A 26,704-nucleotide genomic window follows, 5' to 3' on the forward strand; every position below is an offset into this window, starting at 1 on the left:
TGAAGCTCTGTAGCAGGCAGTGCTGTGCCACTTATGTCCCTCAGTGGTGTGGATCTGCCCTGAAGCTACCCAGAGCTGCACTGAAGCAGAAAGGTGCTGTCACAGCCAGATATAGTATTCCCATCTGGAGAACCCCTGAAAAACACCCACAGGCACCTCACAGAGCACATCCAGCACAAATGAGCTAGGCACCACCATGCTGATGGTGACTGGCTGGTGTTACAACGCGTCCCAAGTGTCCTGGGGTGCAGAGCCCTGAAGGACACTGGCTCCTTGCTGCAAAATCCATTCCCACTTACAATGGTCATTTGTCCACATTTCCCAGGAGAAGGCAGCTTGCTGCAAATGATTGCTCTGAGAAGGTTGCTCACTGAGTTTACCCAGAAACCCCAGATAAATGGCCAATTATTTTTTCCTCCTCTCCTAAGCAAAAATTTCCAGGGGAGAAATAGGTTAGCATGGACATATTTTTCTGGTTGAGGATCTGATGCCAGTTTCCTCAGCTGCATTTGATGCAGTGGCACAGATATTTGGTTTCATTAATCCTGAACCAGGCCATCTGTCACCAGTGGAACAGGTTTCAAGGATCTATAGCGTAGAAATGCAGAACAGGCGCTCCCAGTCCATTAAATGGATCTGCTCGCAGGCTTAACATTCTTCCACTCTCCCCTTTTGAGCGCAGTGATTCCTGATGCGAGAATGAATCAGTACTAGGCAGAACCACTACCAAGTTTCAAAGCAGCCCAAAGGAATAACTGTGAGGGAAATCAGGTGTTTCTTTCCTACTTGTCTCTTACAATTTGTTTAAGAAAATTAGAAGCTCGATGGGAGGAACATCCTGTTCCCTCACACTTCCTTCCTTGTTCCAGGTGGAACAAAGATGGCAAAATATTCTTGGGCTAAGCATGTGCGTGTGGCTGGCCACATTACGCTTTTATACCAGAAAGGCTCCAGGAAAAAATCACTCTAAACTAAAAGAACCAACACTAGTATATATAAATCTGACTACGTCAATCATTCAGTGGTTCAGATATGTTCTAATTCCTTAGTCTTACCCGCCAGCAATGAGGTTACTGGACCATTCTGGATCTCAGGTTTGCCTTCTGCAACCAGCTCTTTCACGCAGTGACTCCCTCATTTGTAAAGCTGCAGATTGTATTTACTTTTATGGAATTTCAAGGTTTTAAGTACTCCATATTTATTGCTTACTGTATGTTTATACACAGCCTGACATAATGAAGCTTACATCATCACAGAGATCCTGCTGAGCTATCTGCAAATAAGTAGACAGAATCCAGCCCTCCTCCTGAACTCAGAAGCAAGATTCTCATTGACCAGTGAAGCAAACTGATACGTAGAAGGGAAAACAGCGCTATTTGGCACCTTTTATTACTGTTAAGATACATTAGCAGAAATATATTAGAAACATCATCCTTAACATGCTGCCTGAAACCACTTTAGAGGGGGGAAATACGGAAACATTAGAACTGGCCCTGTTGAGCAGGAGCCCCTCTCTCTACCACCTAGTTTAACTGACCATTACAGAAGCCAAGCACACTTGCATTTTGAGCCACACAAGCAAAAATAAATGATGCAGCCACAGCAATGCTGTTCTGCATGTTAGACCAGGGAGAGCAGGTTCTGCTAATTACATCCTGTGTTTAGGCTTCTGCAAACTTTTTGACACTGTGTCCAAGAGGGTTTTATCACATTTTTCTTAACAGAAAGTGAGAAGCGCTGCAATCACCACAACCAACTCTAAGTTTTGAGTGGAAGTCTCACAAAGCACTAGCTACATGGCTTTATAAAGCTAAATATAAGCTTTCCTAAACAACTGGTAACAACTTTCAAAAACAATTGATTACAACTTTCACAGGAAGTGATACTTCAAGTTCTGGGAAACCTCATTTTCATTCTCATTTCCCTTTGTTCAGTTCATCACTGTTCTGAAAAAGTCACTGTGTCTAATAGGCATTGTGTCCTCAGCACTGTGCCACAGAAAATGAAGTTAACCCCTTCAGAGCTGTAAGATGTTACTGCTCTGTGTCACAGAGGTGGAGCAATGCACCATGTTTTTACAAATACTATGAAAAAGGCTAAAACTGAAAATATGGCTAAGCAGAAGAACGCAAGCTCCATAAAGAGATGGAAAAGCCTACATAAGAGAGAAGACAAACAGAGGTTTAGCTCCTGTGGAAAAGCAGAGAAATCAGAGGTCTTAGATCATTCCTTACTCCCTTTCCTTTTGGGCCACCTGTCACCACGTAAAGACCATTGAAATCCCTAAAGAAAGTCCTAACGTGGTCTGAAGGAGCTCCCAGTCTAACAAAGTGCTTTCACAGCTAGAGTCCCCACAGCAGGTAACACTGTCCTCCAGCTGGCAGCACCCAGCCCCAGGCAGTAACTACCAATCTTCCAGAATGAAAATCAGCAAGAATTTAGTTCTGCAGGTCTAAAATAAACCTGCAGTTAAGTTCAATTTGAAGTGAAATCCTCGTCTTCCAAAGACAGTTTTTCAGTCCATTATCTCTTATTCTGACATCTGTTCTCCCCACCTCACTCAGATGCAAAAACCCCTAGCAGGAAAGAGATTCTTCCAAGGGTCTGCCCAGGTAAGTTGAGGAGGACAAGGAGGAGCCTCATGAGGCCCTGGAAATAAGATCTTACAGCATCTGATATCTCAGCTGCCCCCCACCTCCAAGGGGCCATTAAAAAATCCAAAAATAAATTAGCACCTCACCCACACAGTACTTTTGCAAGCCTTGCTCCTTAGCTACCTCTGCTTACAAACAGGCTGCTTTGAATAGCTTTGAAGAGGCGCGTTCCTATTGTAACAGTTTTTACCACAACAAGGTCTGTGTGGGAAGACAGAAGGTTTGTCCTTTCCAGCAGTCAGATCTCCAAAGGTATAGAAAGCTGTTCTGCCCCTCCAGTGTGCCTGTCTTTCCTGAGCAGAGGTGAACAGCATTGCCAAAGTTCTCCCTGCATTAGCTTGGCTGATAGTGATGCCAGGCTAGAGAGAGCTTCCACTGTTTTTGGGAACTAGGAAACTGTCCTCTAGTTGTTGGATGTGGCTTGAATCTGTGGCTTCAGGGAGGAGTGCATCAGTGAACCTAGGAAGCATAAGACACAGTAACACCAGGGTGTCTTAAAAGACAGTGAAGAACTGCTTTTGGTGTTTTAGGTGGGTAGTGGCTGGCTTCAGTGAAATAAGTGTCATATGTATCCTACACAAAGAGATGAATGAGTGCTTGAAAATCAGAGTGGAAACCACAGCACGCACGTCCTTTCCCTCCACTGACCCACACTGAGCTACTTCTGCACTGGCAAGGAGAACAGAGCCCTCCAGAGCGGGGGCCCCAGCAGTTGCCAGCAGGCTGTCCAGAAGCACTGATCACAGACAAAAATAACCCTGAAAGATCTTTCCAAATGTAGTCTGTGATTATTGGTGCTGTATCAATTTCATTTCAAGCTGTGTCTGGCAGCGTCTCTCTCTTACTCCCTTTAAAGAATAACAACAGGTCCAGAGGAACAAAGGCCTTTTCTCTAGAAAGGAAAATGGGGAAAAGAGTTTCATGTCAGATAAAAGGATGGAGATTTCTTGCTCTCCAATGTTTAACCTCGATCCCTGGTTAATCGTAAGCTGGGTGAGCGTATTAGGGGCTGCCGAAACTCAGCGGACACAGCAGTTCCCAGGCATGGCTGTACTAAGACCAGTCTGCAAGCTACAAGTTTGGGCATCATGATATGGGGAAACTACTTGTGGCTTGTGCATTACTATTAGTAAAACATCACCCTACACACCTGTAAATGTTCAGCTGCACATGACCAGTATGAGCTAGCTAGAACACTGCTGCTGTGTTACAATCTGATTTAAAACTCTCTGGGTGGGAATTTCTGGCATGGAGAAAAGCAGGGAAGAGAAGGGAGCATATCAGTGACCTCCCAGAGTCACCTGGGGGTATTTATGAGACTGCTAGCCCAAATATGCCATTTTTAAGGGACCTAATACTGTTTTCAAAAGCAATTGAAAGCAAATCTTAAAGACTTCAGAGGAAGACAACACCAGAGACAGGCTGCTTTTTAGATTTGAAAATAAATTCTTAGAAACACTGTGGTCCTTGGACCTTCATCTGCAGAACTGGGCAATTGGTTCCTTTATGGGCAGGCACAAGAGCCAAAATGATCCAGAGAAGTGTGATCCATGCTGCCAGTCACAGTAAGAACACTTGCCTTGAAAAATAGCAGAGTATAAACTATACTCAGAGACATAAAATCTACTGCTAGTTATACAATCTGAAGCATGGCAGCTGTGGATCTGACTTACTTATGGTCAGCTTACAGCTGTAAGTTGTTGGGATCATAAGCAGGCAGATGCCACTTGTTGCCACAGCTAAACCACAACTTGAACTTGCATGTGATGCTAATATTGCCCTTGTATGGGGTCACTCCTGGGTGGGGATTGTTAGTGAAAGCATAGCTCATGGTGCAGTCATTACCATGACTCATGCTATGGTTTGTTGGTGATGTGCACAATGCTAGTCCGTGCTGGGACACTCCTTCAGCTTGAGGTCAAAATACCGTGCCATGGAAACAAAGATGCTGTGGGCTGCTTTACACTGCACTGTCTGTTGCACGCAGATATGCAAACATACACACACATATAGCCAGCACCATCAGGACAGGAAGTCTTCTCCTGTGTAAGTACAAATCCAAACAGCTTGGGTATGACAGTTCATGCCCTAGGCCTTCTTTCCCCAGTCATGGAGGAAGAAGGAGCAATACACTGCATTACTCTCAGCATCTGACCAGTGTACCTATTCCCCATGTAAACAAATATGAAATGAAAAACAAGAGAAGGAGGACTCAGAAACTTCAATCTCCCATTAACCTGCTATGCAATTGTAGGCAAGCAATTAATTTCTTTGCTTCTCAGTCTGTAAATAAGGTATCAGATTTTTGCTCCATGGAGATATATTGATGCTTTCTCTGGTTAATACCATTAAATTGTAAAGTGCTTTGGGATATTTGGCTCCCAAGGTGCTTTAGAAATGCATGATTAAATTACACCCAATTATAAACCAAACCAGGTGATCTTGGAAAGGAAGGGATATTGCTCTGAGGCATTTATAGTCGACGGAATGCTCTAGGGGAATCATGGGGAACTGCATGTGCAATTTAATTTCCAGCGTCCATTGTAAATCTATTTTCAGCCTGCATCTAAACACATTTTCTGAAGTCTTTATTATCTTCTTTTGCATTAGAATGAGGTCCCATCAGGTAAGTCCCCTGGATCCTAAATACAGCACCGTAGGGCAAAATTCTCTTATGAGACCTCATTCTTGGGAAACAACTCTCTTTCCTTACTCCTCAGAGTTCTTCTACTATGTCTCAGGCTTCTACAAATAAACCCAGTGGCTTGCCATTTATAATGAAGAATAGGAAATCAGTTCACATCTGCTTGTGTCCTGCTGACACAAGCAGGTTGTTACCAAGGGAATGTACCCTAAGACACAACCTCCATTTACTACCCTTTATAGTTGTTTACATGCACAGAAGATACTTAAGTTATTTTCAGGCCTAGAGAAAGATTCAGGCCTACAGCACTTCTGCACAAAAGATGACTACAACCACCAAACTGGATATGTTCCTTCTCAGGAGAACATGTAACAGAAGAAACATACCTATGGTTTAGTTACATGGATCAAGAAAGGCTGATCATTAAATAAAAATAAATAATTGGGTGCCAGGTTGCTTAGTGTATTACTTATTCTATTACTTCAATGTAATTCCCATTGCTCTTAATGGGATTAGAAGACTAGTAGAAGCATGTAGATAGCCTCTGAAGAAATAGATGCATAGTCTGGTAATATATATATTAATATATGTTTTCCTTGTTTTATGCTTCTGTTTTAATAAATAAAATATATGTAGTAGTAGGCCTAACTTGGATCTCACAAACCCAAGTATTCAACATTCTGCTTTTCCCCAGCCCGGGCAGAAGGATCACTTACCTTTTTGACTTCATGAGCTGGGGCATCGTTCAGTTTTGTCTGGGACTACTGCTAATGAGACATCCTTATTACTGATTAGGCCTGAGCAAAGAACAACTGAACAAAGGAAAACGTATTTATCTGACACAGTACCCATGAGTGTGCTAAAAGCAGACCTAGGGACTTCTACAGTTTCTTGCCCAACAAGACTGTTGTGCAATCTCCTAAACATGACTGATTGGTACTTCTGAAAGAATCCTTCTCATTTAGGAAACAAATCCCAGCTGGAGAGGAAATACACTACAAGACAATGATTTGTAAAGCCAGTAGTCTGCTTCATCAAGATATGATAGACCATCAGCCTCAGACAGGCTCTACTATCTTAAATTTTAATCAACATCTGTAGAAGCTACTACATAATGTGCTATGCATGCATATTGTAGAAGGAAGCCTGGATCCGAGAAAACTGCTATCAAATAGATGGAACAGCAAAAAAGGCATGTCTGTGCTCACTGCCTGGGTGGAGAGCTGAGGTGCAGAACAAGTTAGCGACATGCTCAAAGCCAAAGAGGAAGCCTGACCTTAGTCTGCAGTCTTGTGTACAGAAGCACCTTTTTTCCTCAGCACTAACATGAATTTTTATGCTTACCTTTATCTTTGGAGACACATCATAGCTCCTCTGAATCCACAGGGTCAGTGTCCCCAGTATCATTGCAGGCAATGACTCAGAACAAGTATTTTCTCCCTGGAAGCAGGCCTGTGACTGTGTACGTATTGCTGTAGAATTTTTCTGTGGCTGAGAACCATGTGGCAGTACTGACATCATGTTTCAGGATATCATCATGTGTCTGCTAGTTTTCTTCATCTTGGCTGTAATTCTATTTTAGTGTCACAGTTTCTGGGACTTTCTCAAGCCAGCTGAGATTAGTGGCTGATCAGAGGAGATCTAACAATTAATTTGTGCATTTAAGTATTGATTTCTTCTGTTTGGAATCCTCCCTGTGTTCTTTTCTGGGACAAAATTTTTTCACTTCAGCTCCTCCCTTCCAGAGTCCTTGTGTGTCTAGTTAAAGTACTTTCTCCTTGATTTCTTCTAGCTTGAGGAACCTGGTTAGCAGTTCTCCCTATGTAATTCCTTTCTGATGAAAAAATATGGCTGCTAATTTTAAAAGCACTCTGAAGAGATGGTGTACAAAATACAATGCAAAGATCCCTAACCCCCAGCAGATCATTACAGTAACGGAAGTCTCTCTAAGGAGCAAGGTAGTTTGCCTCCACTTGGCTGTCACAAACTTACTTGCAATGGAAATAATGTCTCCAGACTGCCAAGGAAGGGGACAGATACTACTGTGTTAGTGCTATTAGAGATTTGTGCCCAATCAAACATGGAATGCAAAACAAGGTAGTATTTGGGGACATCTGAAGCAATACTGCTTCACCCTTTCCCTCCACGTTGGACAAGCATGAGGAAAGCCTATCAGTGCCCTCCTAATTGCTTGGGTGTGAATCATGCTCCTTCACTGTTTGCCTCAGATAACTGGCTTCAGCTTTGAGCAAAGATGGGATGTGGGAAACAAGGTAGGTGTCTTGACTTAGGAGATGCCACATAAGACAACATCAGCCTCCATAATCCTGCAGCTGTATTTTACCAGATGGCAAAGAAATCTCTAAGTGCAGGATTTTTCCTGCATAGGACATGACACAGAATCTTACGGACAAAGATGTACAAATGCACAGTGCTGTTCCAGCACAAACCACCATGTGGCTCTTCAGCCTCACAGTCGGGTCAAACCTATGAGGGGATAGAAGAAAGACAGAAAGAGAAATTAAAAGATTAAAATAATGAGAGACTGCATTGAAAAAAGAAAAACTAAGGCTGTAGTCAGTTGAGAGGAACAATGCCAGATATTTTCCTAATATCCTTACAACACGAAAAGAAACAGTAATGCCTCAGCAATCAACAGCTTAATGATGAGCACCTGTTCACACCAATTTCAGGTGAGAAAGGTAGAACAGGAACATCTAAGAATAGTTCATGTAAAAAGTGAATGAAAACAAAGAAAAATAAGCAGCAGCTCTAATGCCTTATTAAATGGTTAGATCTTCTTTGCCACGAACAATTTTCTATGTCTGTTTCTAGTACAACTTCTCGTTACAGTACTGCACATTGCCTTTCTATATCAGGGACATTCCTTCTGAAATTTTTTGGTGTTCCTCTGTTTGGAGATACAGTAACAAAGCTATACTGCACAGATTGGTTATGTAGTTCCAAAGTGGAGACTGAGAGTAGAAACAATCATTTTTATTATTGGTCACCATATTGTCTTCTGAAATTTCCCTCAGTCAGGCTTGAACATCTGTCTATTCTGCAGAAATCAGTGTTATGTAACATGACTTACAGCTGCTTAGAGCAGTCAGCATCATGCTTTGTCACCTGGGAGTATCTTAGGCATAAAAAGTCTGAATTTCATAATTAATAATCAAGAACTCCTAAACCCTAAACAAGAACGATTTAAGTAATTTCCTACCTTGAATAGTGAGCTGGCTAGAGATTTCTTGGCGTGTCATAATACTTTAATTCTCAAGACTTAATTAGTGTCTTTGAAGCATGACCTCTGATAATACTATTTTAAACTTCAGCATGCTGGCACCTGATCGCTCATCTCATTCAAACCAACCACCTGAAAGAACTATAATCCTGTCTCAGTACCACTGTATTTAAAACAGGCATTTCAAGCATGATAGTTTATTTGCTATAATACTTACCCACCTAACCCATATTCAGACTACAGCACCCTTGACAGAAATCAGAGAATATTCCAACCATGACTTGTGTAATCAAATACTTGAGAAGTCAGTAGTGGAAGAAACAACTGCCATTATACCTAAGATACCTGTTCAGGGAACAGCTCAGTACCTAGCCAGAAGGATGGCAGAATCCTTTAGTTTGAATAAAGAACTGCACACCTTGTGCTGGCTTCCATTTTCTCCCAATGCCTCTAAAAACATAGCAAAAAGAAGTAGGGCTCTGATACTGAACATTCCTTTGTGCAAGGTGAATTTGGCAGCCCTTTAAAAAATGATGTATATTTAAGAAGCTGAAAGGAACAGTAAGAGATGCGAATTCCAGCTGCATGGATATTGCAAGTCTTACCTGGAGGTGGTATTGCTAGAATTCCTTCCTGCAACTCCATTGCTTTTCCCTCACTGGCTTCATTCGTAGCTTGGAAGGATACGTCTTTCCTGCAGCCTCCTGCAGTGTTAAGTGGTACTAGAGATATGGATCTCGGTGCACTTTGTCCATTCCTTGGTGTCCTCCACTTCTATCCTCTAGTATGTATCCTGATGGCACAGCTTCCTTGTTTGGTTCCTGGCAGGCTAAGGGAAGGCTAGAGCTGGAAAAATCCACCACGTGGAGGACCTTCATGAGTTCTGCAGGCTCTGTGACAGAAGGAGCACTGTGACATGCTACTTTACCGGCAGGTCTATGTTTGCGTATGTGAACATAGAACTGTTCCTATTTCAAGATGTCAAATCTACAAGGTTTTAGGGTAAAAGGAACCTTGGTAAACACAGCAAATTCTGTCCACTAAGGCAGTGCAGTTTCTAAAATGAACATATATACATATAAACCCTGTTCTGAGGCTAGCTGTTTAAGTATAAAAAATTGAAAACTTTTGAAAATATACATCTTGTTTTTTGCTTATTATTCTACCTCGTAGCTCATTAGTTAACCTCACAGCTGTCTAGTTAGATCTCCATAATAAGTAAGAAGAGTGAAAGATGGGATATTAAAAAGTATCTGTATGTTTTGAATCAAATGAATAGTCCAAATTCACGTTCTCCTTCAACACTCTCAGACAAAATGCATTAAAAAATAAACAAAAATAACCAAGACCATCCTCCTCGCCCAAGTCAACTAGTGCAGCATGCTGTGCCAACCTCAATGCTAATGGCTTTTACAGAATACTCTTATGAGCATAAAGAGTCATAAGGAATATGGTGCATATGGGTAGAACATACTCTCCTAGACTTAATGCAGAATAATGCAAGTCTTCAAATAGGAGAAGAATCATGGTTTCAGGCTTTAAACTGTTTTTATGTTGTCTTCTGATGTAAAGGAACCAGGATGCTTTCCCTTCTAACTAATTATTTAACCTCAAGGCTCTCTAAGCATAGAATTCTCTTTCTTTCTTTTTCTTTTTCTTTTTTTTTTTTTTTTGTTATACTAGCTTCTACATTTTGGGAGTTGTTTATTTTTCCCCCTGAATAATGTGCACCAGAGGACCGCTCCTATATTGATTAAAAGATTACAATGATAGTTTAAGCCATTTATTGATGGCCTCTGACAAACTTTTGTTTTTCAAATGCTTTAGTTATACGGACACACAGAGTAAGAATTCTATATAACAAAGTAAAATTTCCCCAGTTCAGCATTTCTGAAGCACCACAATCCTTTAGAGTTTGTGATTTCAATCAGTCCAAAATTAGGCACAGACCTTTCCTGCTACAAACCCAGTCTTAAGGGAGAAGAGAAAAAGAACACAAAACCCCCGGCTTTTAAAAAAGGTGATGGGGAACTGATGAAAGCAGCATAAAGATGTTAGAAATTTCACAACAAAATATTTTCTTTGTCATACATTAGGGCCCTTGGCAAACTGTACGTGAACATCAAGCGTTAAAGGTATCTCCCCCTTAGAGCACCGCTATCATGTTGATCTGTTTGATTTTTGCATATACACAGCTGTTCCTGGTGAGAATTCCTTCCTATATTCATATCTTAATACTTGCACATTTTAGCTGAATAATATCACACTTCCAGGAACTTGTAATTACTCTTACAGACAGCAGTATTAAGGCCTTCATTAGTTAAACTGCAAATACAATGAAATTCTTACATTGAGTCAGGATGAAGTTTGCCAGACTCCTTCAGACTTCAGTCATAAATGCATAGATCTTGTCATAGCATACGTGTTTAGAAAGACTAGCCATTAAATAGTGAAAGAAATACACTGATGGGATCCTTTGCAACAAGTGGTTGAAGGTGCGCTAGGAAATCCAGGGCCTGCAAGGTTGAACTCATGCTGTATCCGTTGAGTACCTGGAGAGACAAATGTTGCAATTACGTAACTCTCTAATCAGCTCCAAGAGTGTTTCCACCTGGCCACTGATTTTTTTTTTTTAGTTACTTCTAGACCGACATAAACCAAGAGGTATTTTCGGCTCACAGACACCTGGAGAACAACATGAACTTTGGGGTTAAGGGTGCCCCTCAATTAAATCTAGACTTCACATCTCCAGTAGTCCATTTCCACATCTCTCACTAAGGTCCAGAAGAAGGAAGTATAATTCCTTTGAGTGTAATATGAAAAGAGAGGCATATTTTGGCATTATAATGCCTTCCACTAGATTATGGTCTATATCTTGGTGTAATCATACATTCTGGGGAAAAGTATATTCATATTTTTCCCCCACTGGCTTTTGCGGGACTTCCCATAAAGTAAAAAATTCAACAGAAGGCCTCTCACAGCCCAGCCTTCAAGCAAGGTTAAACCTCCATTCAATTTAAAAAAAAAAAAATTCAGGGAACTGAATAATTTACTGTAAAAACTGTTTCCATTATTTACCATGAGTGATGTTGGTATTTCAAAGGGGATATTTTTGGATAGTGTGATTGATTGTAACTTAATTAGCACAGAAGTGCAACATTTTGAATGAGACAGAGGAAAGAATCCAAGAACTAAAATATTAGCAGAAAAGGAAAAGCAAAAGTCTTGTTAGTCAAACGCTGCTGCTGATATGAACACTCCCATGTGTTATGCAAGCTGTACTAAGCATTGATCATATGGTTGCTATCTGATGGATGCAACACAATCAGTCACTTGTTTAATTCATTTCTGGTCTAAGTCAGGGAAAGGCAATCAAACGTAGGTATGGAGAAATACAAAACATGGGTGTTTGAAATTAGAAATTAGACAACCAAATCAATGGGTGTGACTTTCAGAGATGCTGAATGTTCTGCTGTGTCACTGTTGCATGTGGGTGTCCAGCTGTCTCTGTGGGTTGAAAAGTGGATCTCACTTTGAACAGCATGTCAAAATATACCTTGCTAGATGCTATTTACTTGATCAATCAATAGTACTCAACTTTTTATTCAAAGCTTATTTTGCTTTTCATCTGCCTTTATAAAACATGTAAGTAATCTTGATCTGACCTTGGACTGGACCTTTGTTCCCCGAGACTCAAAGATTACTACCTTTTTTTTTCCGTCTTTCCATGATGTAGCCTTGCAATGGGGAGCCTCCATCCTGGGCTGAGGAGTTCCTGGTGATGGTGACAGCTTCTTTCCTGACATCTTCCCCTTGAGGCTGAGACACCCGTGCAAGAAACTCCATACAGAGAAAAATCAATTTAGCACAGCACAAACAGAATTTGGGGATTTCAGATTGTATATGTGCGTGTAGGTATACATACATATGTACAGCAAGAAGGATAACGTGCATGTTTAGTTTACTCATGGCTGCAATCTTCTTTTACAGCCTCTTACTTTGCCATCTACTTCCCTTTATTGCTTTGAAGGTTGAAACATTTAAATGCTTGCATTTATTCCAAGAACGAGCTCTTTCTGCAGTATGCTACAGAGCAACACAGAAACGCTTCCCTTAATCCATAGGAAATTTGGATAAAAATGAAAAATTGCAACACTTTAGGTGATAACTGACATATATTACTTCAGTTTGGAAATTTTGCTTCTGGAATGCTTCAATAGGCCAGACACACTGTCTACACTGTCTTCTGTGATAGACTCTGATCCTGGGAAGAATAGAGCAGCAAATGTTAGGAGGCACTGCTTCTCTGGGGATTCAAGTCCATAAGGGAAAAATGAGCACAAGAGGTACCCAAACTATAAGTCCCAGAACATAGTTCAGCAGTGTTTTCTAACTAACTTAGGTTTTGGCTGACATATTTTCTTTCTTGGCTGCAAAACAAAATGTTTTTAAGCATTCCCTTTTAAATTATCTTCTCTCCTCCTCCACAATATTTTCCAGAGAAAGACACTTTTCATTTCTGCCATATTCTACTAAGCTTACATAACTGACGCTAGAACAGAGCGTTAGTCAGTCCTCTTTCATGGCCAGTCCATGTTGAGGGGTTTCTGAGTCTGAAAACACTTGCAGTGAAAGGACCTAGCTATTTGTTTGGTCCTAGTTTTAGTCCAAGCACAAAACAGTTGCTAAGCTCCTGTCCTTCTAATTTGTCCCCTGAAGCACAAGGACAGTGTTCTTTTGGGAACCAGCAAGAAGGAAGAGGACAAAAAAATGATGGGAAGCAGGACAGTGAAACTACATTAAAAACAGCTGGCCTGAGATCCTTGTATGCTTACTCAATAGGTCATCTGGCAAAACCTTTTTCTGTTTCCAGGGGCTTACTGAGGCCCTCAGAGCTGATAGGAAATATGTTGAATTGGTATGCTTTTCCTTTCTCCACCTCCATACCAAACTTACTTTCTACCACCCCTGCTTTGATCCAAGATATTTTCCCCAGCCACCCTCCTCTAGATGTGAAGTGAATTACCAGTTTTCCTCCATTGCCTCTGGGTGCTTTCCATTCCATTATAATGCATACTCCCTGTGTGTTCCAGGAACTCTACTCTCCCCTGTGGGGGTTTTGGATTGTTTGCAGTGTGAACAGCTGACCAGAGTGACATGGAGGGCCATTACTTAGAGGGTCATATCCTTTCACAGTGTAAATCAAGGTAGTTCTATTGATTACAGCAAAACTGGACTTGAATCACACAATTCGATAAGAGTCTGGCCCACTGCAAGATTTTTATTTTTTATTTTTTTGAAGAGAAAATCTGAAAATCTGAATTAGAGTGTTTGCAGCCCAACATGTCTACCAGCAGCCGGCCTGCTATAAAATGATTAATATGAGGCGTTTCCAACAATGCTGAGGTAAAGATTGTCCAAAGCTGAGCCACAGTCATTTTTTGAGATTCAGCATAATGTCTCCATTGTCTTCTCTTGCACAGTGTTTGATTGTAACACAGTCACTGGTTTTCTCCATCACCTTTTTCTCTGTCACCTCAACACCGTCTCAGAAACATAAGACTTTACTCAATGCCTTTGCCTTGAAAGGCACCTTGACGCTTTCAGTATGCTCATTCTTCACAGTTACATTACATGCGGTGAAAAGCTTCAATAACAGGAGAATCTGAAAAGAAACCCATTGAAAGCTGCAGCTGCAAATACACCCTAACATTTTTCCTGTGTCTGCAAGTTCCCAACAAAGGCGGTCCAGAGCTGGGCCCCTTGTAACACTCCTTGAATTTTTTTTTCATATAAGAATCCTGTATTTCATAAAAATCTTCAGGGACATACGAAATCTTCCATGTGTTTTGATTCAGGCAATTCAGTTCTGTTTCTTGAACAAGAACCTGGCTGATTTCCTTCAGTTGTACAGTTCAGCAGAAAAGGATGGAGCTCTGAGAAACAGCAAGTGCCTAATGCACCCCAGTTCTCTAGGTCCTTGAGACTTATTTCCAGGTAGTTTTAAAGTTTTGAATGCAAATGAGGAAGCCCTTTGTGCTATTCTTCCCTAAAGACCACATTTGGATAAGCTATGATCACTACAAAGATCACAGAATCAAGGTTTACTGCTTGTAAACAAAACATTCTGCCAGTTGTTAGAGTTATATGGGAAAATGATACGGAAGTGCTGTGCACAATAAAGAAAAATAACCAAGTTCCTAAATAATTTTGTGTTTTTCCTTTTGTCAGGTATATGTTTACAAAGGACAATCTTCTGCTGAAATAGTCACAAAAACGCAGTCAATATTTCTGACAGCATTAAAATCACTCCCTGTACCAAGCCTTTGCTGTGGGTGGGTTTTTACTGCACACAGGTTCTATAAATCTATATTCGATGCTGCAGCCACAGCATCTTTACTGCTTCATTTGTCCTACTGTCTAGGCAGCGGTATCCATCCATCTCACCTTTACCTGGAGAAGAGAAAGAGGCTCATTTCCATGCTGCAGATGATTCTGAAAGTCCATCTGGCGCCATCTGGCTGCCAAGAGCTGAGTAATACACATATTTATATACTTCATATATAATTTCAGAAAAGGTGTTTTTCTCGTTGCTCATGACAACCTTTCAAGTAAAGGCTGAGGCCAACATTCTCGATCACAGATTTATAAACATGGAAACCTGTGTGTTGTCACTTAAAATCAATTGGTATGACTGTTCAGTTTTCTCCCCTTGGCTAACAACGAAGCAGAAAGGTTTTGCTCACACAGACAAGCCTGAAAATGGTACAGCCCCAGCTAAGGGGATCTGGTGATGCACAGATTCTGCAAGTGTTAGTGTTAACAGCAGTAAGGAGATGGCTTAGCTACCTGCAACTCTTGCTTTGTCCTCTGTCCCCTTGGCTGAACGTGTGCCTCTCTTCATGCTCCTCTTTTAGACTGTTGATGAATTTGCTTCCTACTACAGTACCGAGATTCCTTTCATAGCTACAATCTGACAAGAAGACTGAGGCACAAAACAACACACATTGCGACAAACACCATCTTTGACCCCACCCGTGAATCTCAGAATTTCCTGTTCTAAGTTGACTAAGAAATCAGGATTTCCAAGTCCTTCTCTGGTAAAATGCTCTGTGATTTATGGACAGAATGAATTATGTGGACAGGGTGATCTATGTATTTGCCTAGAAAAGCCACATGGCGTGTAATGGAAGGTAGGTATTAGCATGCAAAGGATACATTTGCTAAGTACTCTGAAAATCTGAGACTGGGTGAGAGAGAAGGGTGGGTGGTGAGACACCAACCTTGTGGGAATGAAAGTGAGTCTACAGGCTGAGAAAATATGTTAACAAACACGAAAGCATATAAGCATCTTCACAGGAGACTAGGAAGGGAAAATTTGTAAAAGCCAAGAATTAAAGCCAAAACTTAGCAAGGCTGAGACTGTAGAAGACTGGGAAGGATTAGATCAGTCTTTGTCTGATCTGTCCACCTGCTTATCCTTAGTCAAAAGCGTCTTATCAAAATCAGGGCAAGTCTCCCAGTAGTTACACCAGAAGTATATCAACAGAGTTTTGCAGCTTTTCCATTATACTGATGATACCATGGGTATTTTACCATTTGCTGTCCTTGAACCATATTTCTTCCATCTTCTCACCATTCAGGATGACACAGAGTTTGGCAAGATTATCACTTTGAGCAAGAACATCACACATACAGCCTTCAAAGTGGCAAATAGAAGAAATCCCAGTGGAGACACGAGGAGAGAAACTGCAGAATCATTGTGGACTGAGCATTTAAAGTACCAAGGAGGTATTTAACAGCAGGGAGACCTTCCAACAAAATAAACAGACCCTCAGGATGAAAGCTATTATCTCTGCTTGGTGAACTGCACATCATAGGAAGAAACGAGGGTAAAGAGAGCCTGTTCTTACATAGTTTGTACCCTTCTTTATAGGTGTATTTCCACTAGAGGGACAGCAGCTCTAGGAACCCAAAAGCTGAAGCAGAAAAGCAGCCTCTCGCACTCTTCTGGATCCCTAGCTGGTCCAAAAGAACTTTCAAACCAGATAAACATTTCTGCAACATTTATATCTGAAATTGAACTCTGCATAAGGAAATATGAGTCTATAACTAAGATACCAGACTGCAATTCTGTTGTGCATAGAATCTGGTAGGAGCCTTTTAGACCACTGCATGGGAGAGGCAGCTCAGACGTGGCTTTCTAGCTTACCTGTAACACATAAAAGGTTTCTTCAGTAGAGGAAAGGTCAGAGAATCCCCCCTCCCCACATTGTCCCTACACTGCCACTTTCACTTACCAGGTCTGGTACCTGTCCTCCAGAAGTTAGGGTTTCCATGCCCACCACCAGCCAGTCTCAACCTTGGCCATGGACTCCTCATAGGGCTGCATGCCTGGGAAGCCGAGGTCTGGTTATGCCATTGGGAAACTGCTCCTTTCATCTGGCCTGTTTTGGGAAAAAATGCTACTAATAGGGTGACTTCCTCCCAAGTCTGTGCACCAAGTCAAATCAGGGTTTGTGGGACATCACGCAATGCAGAAAATGCGTAGCTATTAGAGAGAAACTAGACTCAGAGGCAGCTGTCAGGGTGTGTAGTAGGGCAGATCAATCTTCCACAAAAACAATGTAAAATCTGTCTGACCTCCCAGCTGAGCTCCTCTTGGCCCCTAAAGTTTCCTTCATACCATCCTAGTGACTAAATATTCTGTTGTTCTTGAACCTGCGAAGGATATATTAATAATGATTGTTTCCTCTTTCCAAGCACTTTGTTTTAAAACAGTGTTAAATGATACACTTCACATGGAAGGCAACTGGGCATACTCAAAGCTGGCCCACGATTAACAGAAGTTATCACAGACACTAAAAGCCACTAAAATCCACACTCTGTGAGGAAGAATTTTGAAATTCTTCTCCAGCCTATGCTGAGAGCTCAAAAATAATCTTGCCGACCTTTCTCTCCTAGCAGCCTCATGTCTTTCCATAAAGAACCTAGGTACAAATTTACAGCATCAACAATGCTAATGCAAAATTAATTAAAGAAATAAACTTGATATTAAATATTTACTGCACCAAGAGTCTCATGTTGTGCCTCTGGTCCTCAGCATTCAAACATCCCATGGGTGGCTTTAAAGAATCAGGATAAGAATTCATTATGACAATCCTGGTTTAAATAAAAAACACCATACTTTACTAGACTGCTTTAAGCAGTACATGCAAGGACTTAGATGGAAGATTTACTGCTTTACGCTTCTAGCATTTTCTACAGCAAAGGGACATCCTTAATTATCATCTTCATAATACCAAGACAAAGCACAGACTAATGGCTTATTTCACGTTAAATAAATAGACTGCAGATCAACATTATCTCAGATCAGTTTCCTGGCTGTTATAACAAAGCAGCGCTCCTACTCTGCAATGAAGAACAGTGCAAAAGCTACTACTGTTCCTCTTCCTTCCTTGGACCAATTGTACTTACCTTCCCAGTGACACTGGCACTGCTGTAGTGTCCGTTAGGGTCACTGTCTTGCACAGCAATACCCACGCAAGCTCCTGAGTCACTTGACTCATGAACATTACGATAAGCTCTGCTCTCTTCCCTTCATGATTCTTGGTGTACTTGAGATCTTTCAATTACTCATTCCTTTCAGAGTGATGTTTTCCAAAATCAGCACACACTCCAGACAGGATTTTCCATTTTTCATTTGGGTATTCTCAGCTTTGCTGATGAATTGAACTGGAACCTCTTGGAAAGGATAGAGGAGCGGCAAAAAGAAATGGTACAAATTAGCAAGCACTTTATAAATCAAACTGGGTAGCTTTGCTTTTGCAGGATACAACACAGGCTCAAGCTTGAGGACTTTGCACTTTAGCTATATGAATTCTGCAGCTTAAACCCTGATGTCTCGAGTTTGATTCGCTCACTGCCCAAAGAAGCTTACATTGAATTTCCCATGATCAATGAAGAATGGAGCTTCCTGCACTATCTCTCCAGTCTCAGTACTGAGTTCAAAGTTCCAGGACTGGACATCCTAAACGTGGGCCAATCCATCATCAGATGTAATGACCTCATACTTATCCTGCTTCCACCCTTGCCCATTGAACTTCCAAGTGAAATTTAGCATTTTCCTTAGCAGGCCATTTCAAACACTGCAGTCTGCAATTTTTTTTTTTGTAATTTTCAGTGGTTTTGGTTTTATCGGGAATGTTACAGGCAAACCTGTTAAAATACCAAAAAGACATTTTTTGTTTTGCTTAGTTTCCAGTCTCTGATTTCCTACACTAAATAATGAGACTACAGTGAAGTTATTTTGATTTCTTTCTTGAGATCAGCAAGATCAATTCACTCCTTCAACTTCAGCAGAAATTAAGCTAACTAGTTCAAAATACTCAGTAGAAGTTGTATGAAGTCTTACAATACCAAGTGCCAGCAGACACACTGCTTTCTGTTCAGTACTTCTGCCTTAGTTTTGTTTTTTCCCCTCTCCTGATTCTAGGTTATTATAAAGGAAACAGTGTCAGGCAGTTACAGATGAGATACCTGGAACCATTTGGCATATCTGGAACTGGTTGGGAAACAGAAAGAGAACTGATATCTTTCTGTGTTATCTGTTAAGAGTGCTGCAGTGCCTGGCAAAGGATTGCTATTTGGCCTAAGTAATGCCATCCTACTAAATAATATGTGTTTGAGCTACTAAAAAATAGAAGTATTACATCTAAAGAATGGTACTTCTGACAAAGCCCTATAGCAGTAAAAGGTGAGGCAGGTGGACAGCATCATTTTTATCAAGTGTCGAGATGCAGTTTATCATTCCCACTTTTCCACTAAAATCGGTCCAAGTTCAGTAGTGACTCACATTCCTGTCACACTGACGTCAGTGGAGAATCTAGCTTATTATGTGTAATAACCAGGCTTCAAACTGAGATGTGCTATCTCATAAAATGTATTTTCACATGGATGCTCTGGTAATTGCGGGTTGGTCTATGACTTGAACAACGTTAGATTTCTGTTTGAGCCTAAAAAACTAGTAACATGAGTGATGCGGCTGACACAATGGAAGGAAGGGATGCCATTCTGAGGGTCCTCAACAGACTCAAAAGGTGGGACCAGGTGAATCTAATGAGGTTCAGCACAGCAAAGTGCAAGGTTTTGCACTTGGGCCGGACGAATCCCAAGCATATATACAGACTGGGAGGAGCAATCCTTGAGAGTAGCCCTGCAGAGAAGGACCTGGGGATTCTGGTAGATGAAAAACTTAGCATGAGCCAGCAGTGTGCTCTTGCAGCTCAGAAGGCAAAGGGTATCCTGGGCTCCATTAGAAGAGGGGTGGCCAGGATGGAGATGGAGGTGATTGTCCCTTTCTACACTGCCCTTGTCAGGCCCCATCTGGAGTACTGCATCCAGGTCTGGGGCCCCCAGTCCAAGAAAGACAGAGATCTGTTAGAGAAGGTCCAGAGGAGAACCACAAAGATGATCAGAGGGCTGGAGCACCTCCTCTATGAAGACAGGCTGAGGGAGCTGGGCTTGTTCAGCCTGGAGAAGAGAAGGCTGTGGGGTGACCTCATTGCAGCCTTCCAGTACCTAAAGGGAGCCTACAAACAGGAGGGGAGTCAACTCTTTACAAGGGTAGATAATGGCAGAACAAGGGGAAATGGTTTTACGTTGAAGGAGGGAAGATTTAGGTTAGATATCAGGGGGATGTTCTTCACAGAGAGAGTGGTGAGGTGCTGGAACAGGCTGCTCAGAGAGGTTGTGGATGCCCCATCCCTGAAGGTGTTCAAGGTCAGGTTGGATGGGGTCCTGGGCAGTCTGGTCTAGCATTAGATGTGGAGGCTGGCAATCCTGCCTGTGGCAAGTTGGAACTTGATGATCCTTGGGGTCCTTTCCAACCCTAGCCATTCTTTGATTCTATGACTCTATGAATGTTACAGAGACAAAAAAAAAAAAAAAAAAAAAAAAAAAAAAAAAGAAAGCAGATCATAGTTTGGACTACTTTTTGATACAAAAATCTACAAAACCACAAAATCATAGTTTTGACCCTCATTTTTTTCTCCAGATGTTGTTTTCATACACAGAACCTCCTGTGTTCCACAACATACATCACCTATCATTCTCTCAAAAAATCTGTAGGCGTCCAGCTCTTTTTCATTCATTTTGGTGATGTGCAGCATATATTTTTTACCCATCTGCTTCAAGACCAGGTTGGATGGGGCCCTGGGCAGCCTGATCTAGTGGGTAACAACCCTGCCCCCAGAACTGGAGTTGGAACTAGATGATCTTTAAGGTCTCTTCCAATCTAAGCCATTCTATGATTAATACCCTCTATTTTTGTTGATTTTTCCTATATTCAGCTTCCTTGCCATCTTTGGTATTCAAAAGCAAACATTTTACCTGCTTTCCAGATATTTCAGAAATTCTGCTGTTAGGTAACCGAAGAATTACATTAGGGACTTCAGAGATTACATTCACTATCTGGCACAGCCATGGAATCTGGGATAATTTTCTGAATTTTTCTACCAGTTGTTCCTTGGCAGAATAGAAACATTAGTATGTCCTTTATTTACCTCACTTGGACTGTAAAATTCCTGGTCAGGGCCTAGCCCTTATTATTCTTTTTACAAGGCATGCAGTATGCCTTATACTAAGGAATACTGGATTGCAGAGCTTAGCTAGACTATTAGGATTCTACATTAACACCATATATCTGACCTGATATGGATTTAATCACTAGTGAGAGATCTTCCTAGAGACATTACTTGAAGAGTGGTTCTGAAAACGTTTTTTTTTTTACCTTGTCAGGATTTGACACAATTCCTTCACATTCCTTTGAAAATCCAGCTTTCGTCCAGCTGCAAAAAATGTAGATGTGTATTCCATCTGGAACGTGTAACTGTCTTCCCTCACAGCTGTCTTTTTGGATGCAGGTTTTTTTTTTCCTTTCTCAGGAGTCTTGGGTACTGTGACACTAATGTCAGCCTCCACTTCTTCCTTCCCCTCTTTCAACTTCTTGAAAAATCAGGGAAGTTCATGCAGGCCTTTCTCTAACTTCTTCTCCAGAACCTTAGGGATGATCTCCAATGTTTCTTCCTCCTCAACCATCAACTTCTTTATGTCATTCTTAGGAGCTGGAGGTCCCCTGCACATAGCACTTCACAAGAAATTCTTGCTTCTTTTCCAAGTAAGCAAGCAATTGTCATGTTATAACGTTCAAAATGCCTAGACCTCTCTTGGAAGAGGGATTAATGCAGTTCCAAACAAGTTCTCCTAGCACCAGAGAATACAGTTCTCAGTGATCCCTCTCAGATGGCCATTGCTGGAAAAAGAGATTACAGAAATCCTTCCCACCATCTTGCCTGCCAGGCCGTCTGCTGGGAATTTGCCGAAGTGCTAACAATGCATAGAAGGAGATCAGGCTGGTCAAGAAGGACCTGCTTTTCATGAATCCATGCTGTCTGGGCCCGATTCCCCAGTTGCCCTGCACATGCCATGTGATCTCACTCAAGATGATCTGCTCCAAAACCTTTCCTGGCATTGAAGTCAGGCTGATGGGTCTATAGTTCTGCAGATACTCCTTAGACCCTTCTCGTAGGTGGGAGTCACACTGGCAAGCCTCCAAACTCACATTAGCAAGTCCTGAATAATATTACAAATTCTTAAGGTTTAGCACTATTTTTTTCTTTTTTCTTTTTTTCTTTTTTTGCCTGAATGGCACACAAGAGGCATAAGTGCCTCATTACACTAAATACATAACCAAGTAACAAAAATAATGGTTCTTACTCTAGTACAGTTTTTTGTTGATTGGAAACAATGCCCTACAAACATTCAACAGTATTGGCAAGTAGCAGTACTGCAGTAGGCTTACTGCAAACTGGGACATTTTTGTTGCTGTTGGTAAATATTATAGTGATTAACTTTTTCTTATTTAAAGTTTTATTGTGGAAATAAATAAATTCAAGAAAAAAAAAAGGTGTTCTACCAGTTTTCCTTACTGATACCATCAACAACACTCTTGATCCCTCTACTGGTACCCACTTTCACCTTTCCATGTTACATTAGGATTTGGTTTACTTATCACTTCAGCTCTGAATGCCTCCAGAAATACTGGAACTAATAAATAAATGAGTGAAGTGGAATAAGGACCTGTTACTTGCTTTCTCTGTTTGGGTTTATTTTTAAAGTCTGTTTTATGGAGATCAGATTAACCTTGCTTTACATTACTTACTGTACTTAGTACAACTTCACATACATTACAAATACTGCTATGGGAATTAAATTTGTTCTTTAGAAGTGCTCTGCACACCGACAGGAATGATTTGTGATTTTTTATGATACATAATGAAGACTCATATAATCTTTCCATTACATCATATACTTATGGAACTGTCATATGTGAACATGATGGGAAAGCTTATTTACTTAGTCTTTCAAGGTCACACTCTTCCAGCCCCAGTCAAATTATCTGATCATGACTTTTGCTTAACGGGATCTCCTGAATTTGAATCAGTAAGAACTGCTTTTCAGCAGATAAAATGAACGGTATCTTTCCCACTGATTTCCACTGGTCCAGCACAAACCTCTAGAAATTATAAGGATGAGTAATAGTGTTTTCTCTTTTTTTTTTTTTTAACCACTTTTCCATTTGTAGAAGATGACAGACCATGTTTACTTGCACGAAGTGGGTGAATGTATCTGGGAGCACCTGAAAATGCAATCAGCTGTTGTCATACACTAGGTAGAGAACTGGGTTTCACCAGAAATAATTCTTACTCACCCTTGGGTGTTGTCAGTGGACAAGGCTTTTCCACAAATTTAAAAATATTTTCTCCAGCAAGGATCTCAAAGGAGCACGTCACCATGCTAAAATACTCCAATATGGCATGGACTTCCTAAAAGCAACCTCTTTGGTTAGGAAAGAATGTGTTAAGTTGAACAGAGAGATGTTGTTTGAAAGATTTATTTACCAGAAATAGGAAACAATGGATACAACAAGAAGCCCTGGAATATAACAGGTATATGAACTATTGTCTGGTTAGTTAAAACCCCTACACATAAAGGATTTTGTGCCAGGGGAGATTTAGGCTGGACATCAGGAAACAGTACTTTTCTGAAAGAGTGGTCAGGCTCTGGAATGGGCTGCCCAGGGAGGTGGTTGAGTCACCGTCCCAGGAGGTGTTCAAGGAACATTTAGATGTTGTGTTGAGAGACATGGTTTAGTGGGGTTATTGGTGGTAGGTGGATGGTTGGACTGGATGACCTTGTAGATCTTTTCCAACCTAGCTAATTCTACAATTCTATGATTCTATGATTTTGCAGCGAGTACTGTGCTAACTTTCCATAGGGAAAAAAGGAGTGCTGATCAATTCCTTACTTTTTCCCAGACTTTCTGTGAGATTTTGGGCAAGTAATTTGCTCTGCGTCCCAGTCGTGTCATCTACATAATGGAAAAGCTGGGTTACCTTGCTTGCATAATGGTGCTGCAAGACGCTTTGATGTTCTGATGTTAAACACTCAAGAAGGGCGTCAAAACTAGATGTATCAAAAGGCCTATTAGGACTTTATCCTCCCAAATTTTACTAAGCCCTAATTTGCCCTTCATTCAGACAAATCCTCAATTCCCATACCATTCAGTACACATTTTACACCTAAAGGCAACAATTCTTTTGGTCTCATTTATGCTTTAATTATTAAAAAAGATGGTTTTAGAAGCCCAGGACATGAATACTACTTGCCTTCAGCACTTTTGTTAGTTTCAGAGACACGTGCTTGGGATCTGAAGACTTCAGAGTCGAGTCTCTTTCTCAGTTTAGATGTGCTCATCATCTGCTGTTATGGTTTTGCTTTTATGGTTGGCAGCGTTCTGGGGGCTGCAAATTCTGGAAGCAGGAGTTAATAAATACACTTGCCTGATGGGTATAGGGATAAATATGTCTCCTTTGTCCAACTAGCTGCCATCTAATGCTTGGCAAGTCACTATGCATCAGGATAACAAAGGTGAAAAAACACTTGTAGAGTAACCCAAAAGGCCGTTTTTATCACTTTATGAATCTACATACAGAAAACGCAGAAAAGGGCAATGTTTTTAACTGTTCAATTCAGATGGACTCAAACAGCTGCATTTTTCAATTAGAATCAATTCTTTTAGTATTTTTTGAGAATTATTTCCTCAGTTGAGGTAAAACAGTAATTTTTCCCAGTCAGACTGACTAATAGCAGAGCTTACTCTGAATACTCATTTCTAACAGCTCCATGCAAATGCCTCACTGGAATTGCGATTGTATTTTTCTGTGGTTAAAAGCAAAAGATTTCAATTTTACACCAAGAAAATCAACATAAACTCTACTGTCGGAATAAATTTCCCTCTGGTTATCCATTTAGATTATTTCATTGCACCTTTTCCTTACCAAAGACGTCCCCAGCTATTCTAAAATTATCACACAGAGAAAGGTATGTGCGAATACCAGAAGGGCTTGCACACACCCTGCTCTCCATGAACGTGGCTGGAAACTGTGTCACTGCTCTCACTGCAACACCAAGACACAATCAGTAATGAAGTTGCTTTAAGCCAAGATAATCAAAGCAAGACAAAATGTTTCTAATCAAAAACCATGGCTGATGGCAGGGGCAGTATCTGTAGCCTTGCAATAGGGAATAGGCCATGTGCTGGCCTTTGAGAATAACAAAAACATTCACTTGCCCCTCAACAAAAGGCAAATCCCACACTGCAGATGCAACCCACCTTTTGTTAGCTTGGTGTGCATCACTTAGGAAGGTCATGTGTCTGTGCTAACTGGAGAAATTTCTGGAAGCACAAAACCTGTTTCCAGGAGGGATTCCACTGCCTACTGCTGTGCCAAGACTAGTCTCAATACGGAAAACAGTTTGGAGTAGAGAAACTATTCAATTCTAGTCCTTGAGGCATAGGCATTAGTCATCTAGAAATAAAGTATTCCTAGCTTTAGAAAGCGTTCCTTGACAAGGCAGATAAAGTAAGACTTGGACACAGTGGTGTTCCTGTTGAAGGATCTTGGGGCAGAAGGAAAGCAACCCGAAACACAGCCTTCCCCAGAGTTAGGGGCACAGTCTTCAACTCTGATAAAGGTTGTAGTTCTGCACTGCAATGTAGAAGACATAGTCAACAAAGAGGACAATGATAAGACCATGTGACCTTCAGACTTTGCTTTGTTGCCAGCAGAAATTACAGCTTTAGTGAGAGTGCTCTCATTTTGCATTCACCCAAAGAGATCCTTTTCCTCGTCATAATACATATACTTTGGCATCCTTGTGGAGCAGGCTTTGTCTCCAGCTGGCCTGAATAAGAGATGTTCTCTGACTCCTTACTTACAGAAAACAATTGAAGAGTCTCTGTCCTGGCCTTTGTATCTCATTATATCCTCTAAAAAACATAAAGGGATATCACACATCTCTAGACACTGTTGTCATTCCTTTCTGCTCAAGAATTTTTCTCATAGCAAAATGATTTTTGAATCCAGGAGATAGATCACTCTTACTTTTTCCTGGTCTGCCCAAAAGGAGTTTTATCCTCTTCTGCCCTCTTTTGCCATTCCGCTCTCACTCTTTCTTCTCTTGCATCCAAATGGTCAGTAATGTGGATGACAGTAATGAATGGTGCTGGTTAGGAAAAGATGAGAGATATTATTCTATAACCCCAAACACTTCGCTAGGAGTTATTTTGCCCTCAGTCACTGTGTGGCAACTCCTTGTCAGCAACATCAAATGATAAAAAGTGAGAAGGCACACAGCATGCTCTACTACTCACCTGATCCACTGCCCGCTCCTTTGCATACTTTTAAACATACTTGGATTTTCAAATCCCTCAAAACCCACAGTGACATGGTTTAAAAACCAAACCACAATTCTAACAGTTCCACCCTTCAACTTCAAATGGAATTCCCTTTACTTGTATTTCTTTTACTTGATGAAAGCTTTCATCTTCGACCACAGATTTTCTCAACATGAAAACTGTACAGTTTAAGATCCAACAACTTGTGCCAGCTATGTAGTAGAAATGACTGGTCAGAATTTTTTTTTTCCTGAAATGCTGGGCTACTACTTTTATTATCCTTCCATCTGACTACTTTATGGCCAGTAAGTGCTCTCTTAAAAAAATAAGAGAGTTTCCATCAGTACAGGTCTATCCATTCT

General features: G+C 41.0%; 2 protein-coding genes across 4 annotated transcripts in view; both read right to left on the reverse strand.

The window, feature by feature from the left end:
* Positions 69-23,972, reverse strand: IGSF22 (immunoglobulin superfamily member 22). Its single transcript, XM_021402130.1, is given in 25 exon segments — positions 69-1,716; positions 4,328-4,388; positions 4,390-4,565; positions 6,643-6,924; positions 7,616-7,785; positions 8,911-8,992; positions 9,148-9,259; positions 9,261-9,311; positions 9,313-9,434; positions 11,007-11,029; positions 11,031-11,094; positions 12,250-12,520; positions 12,725-12,806; positions 13,378-13,616; positions 13,618-13,670; positions 13,936-13,984; positions 13,986-14,325; positions 15,392-15,508; positions 16,139-16,291; positions 18,175-18,284; positions 18,576-18,669; positions 21,333-21,390; positions 22,040-22,174; positions 23,313-23,427; positions 23,910-23,972. Coding segments are annotated over 25 exon segments (3,090 nt in total). The 3' UTR covers positions 69-1,648.
* PTPN5 (protein tyrosine phosphatase, non-receptor type 5) overlaps positions 23,746-26,704 on the reverse strand; it is a 92,221-nt gene continuing 89,262 nt past the window's right edge. Inside the window, exons 15-17 of one of the 3 annotated variants that reach the window (XR_002440194.1) lie at positions 26,050-26,170; positions 25,884-25,934; positions 23,748-24,414 (exon numbers count right to left, since the gene is read on the reverse strand). The gene's annotated coding sequence lies outside the window, so the exon portion shown is untranslated. Of the gene's footprint in view, positions 26,171-26,704 lie in introns of all 3 variants that reach the window. The other 2 variants (XR_002440192.1, XR_002440193.1) reach the window with 2 other exon arrangements.

This window comes from Numida meleagris, chromosome 6 (assembly GCF_002078875.1).
Source record: "Numida meleagris isolate 19003 breed g44 Domestic line chromosome 6, NumMel1.0, whole genome shotgun sequence".
Taxonomy (NCBI): domain Eukaryota; kingdom Metazoa; phylum Chordata; class Aves; order Galliformes; family Numididae; genus Numida; species Numida meleagris.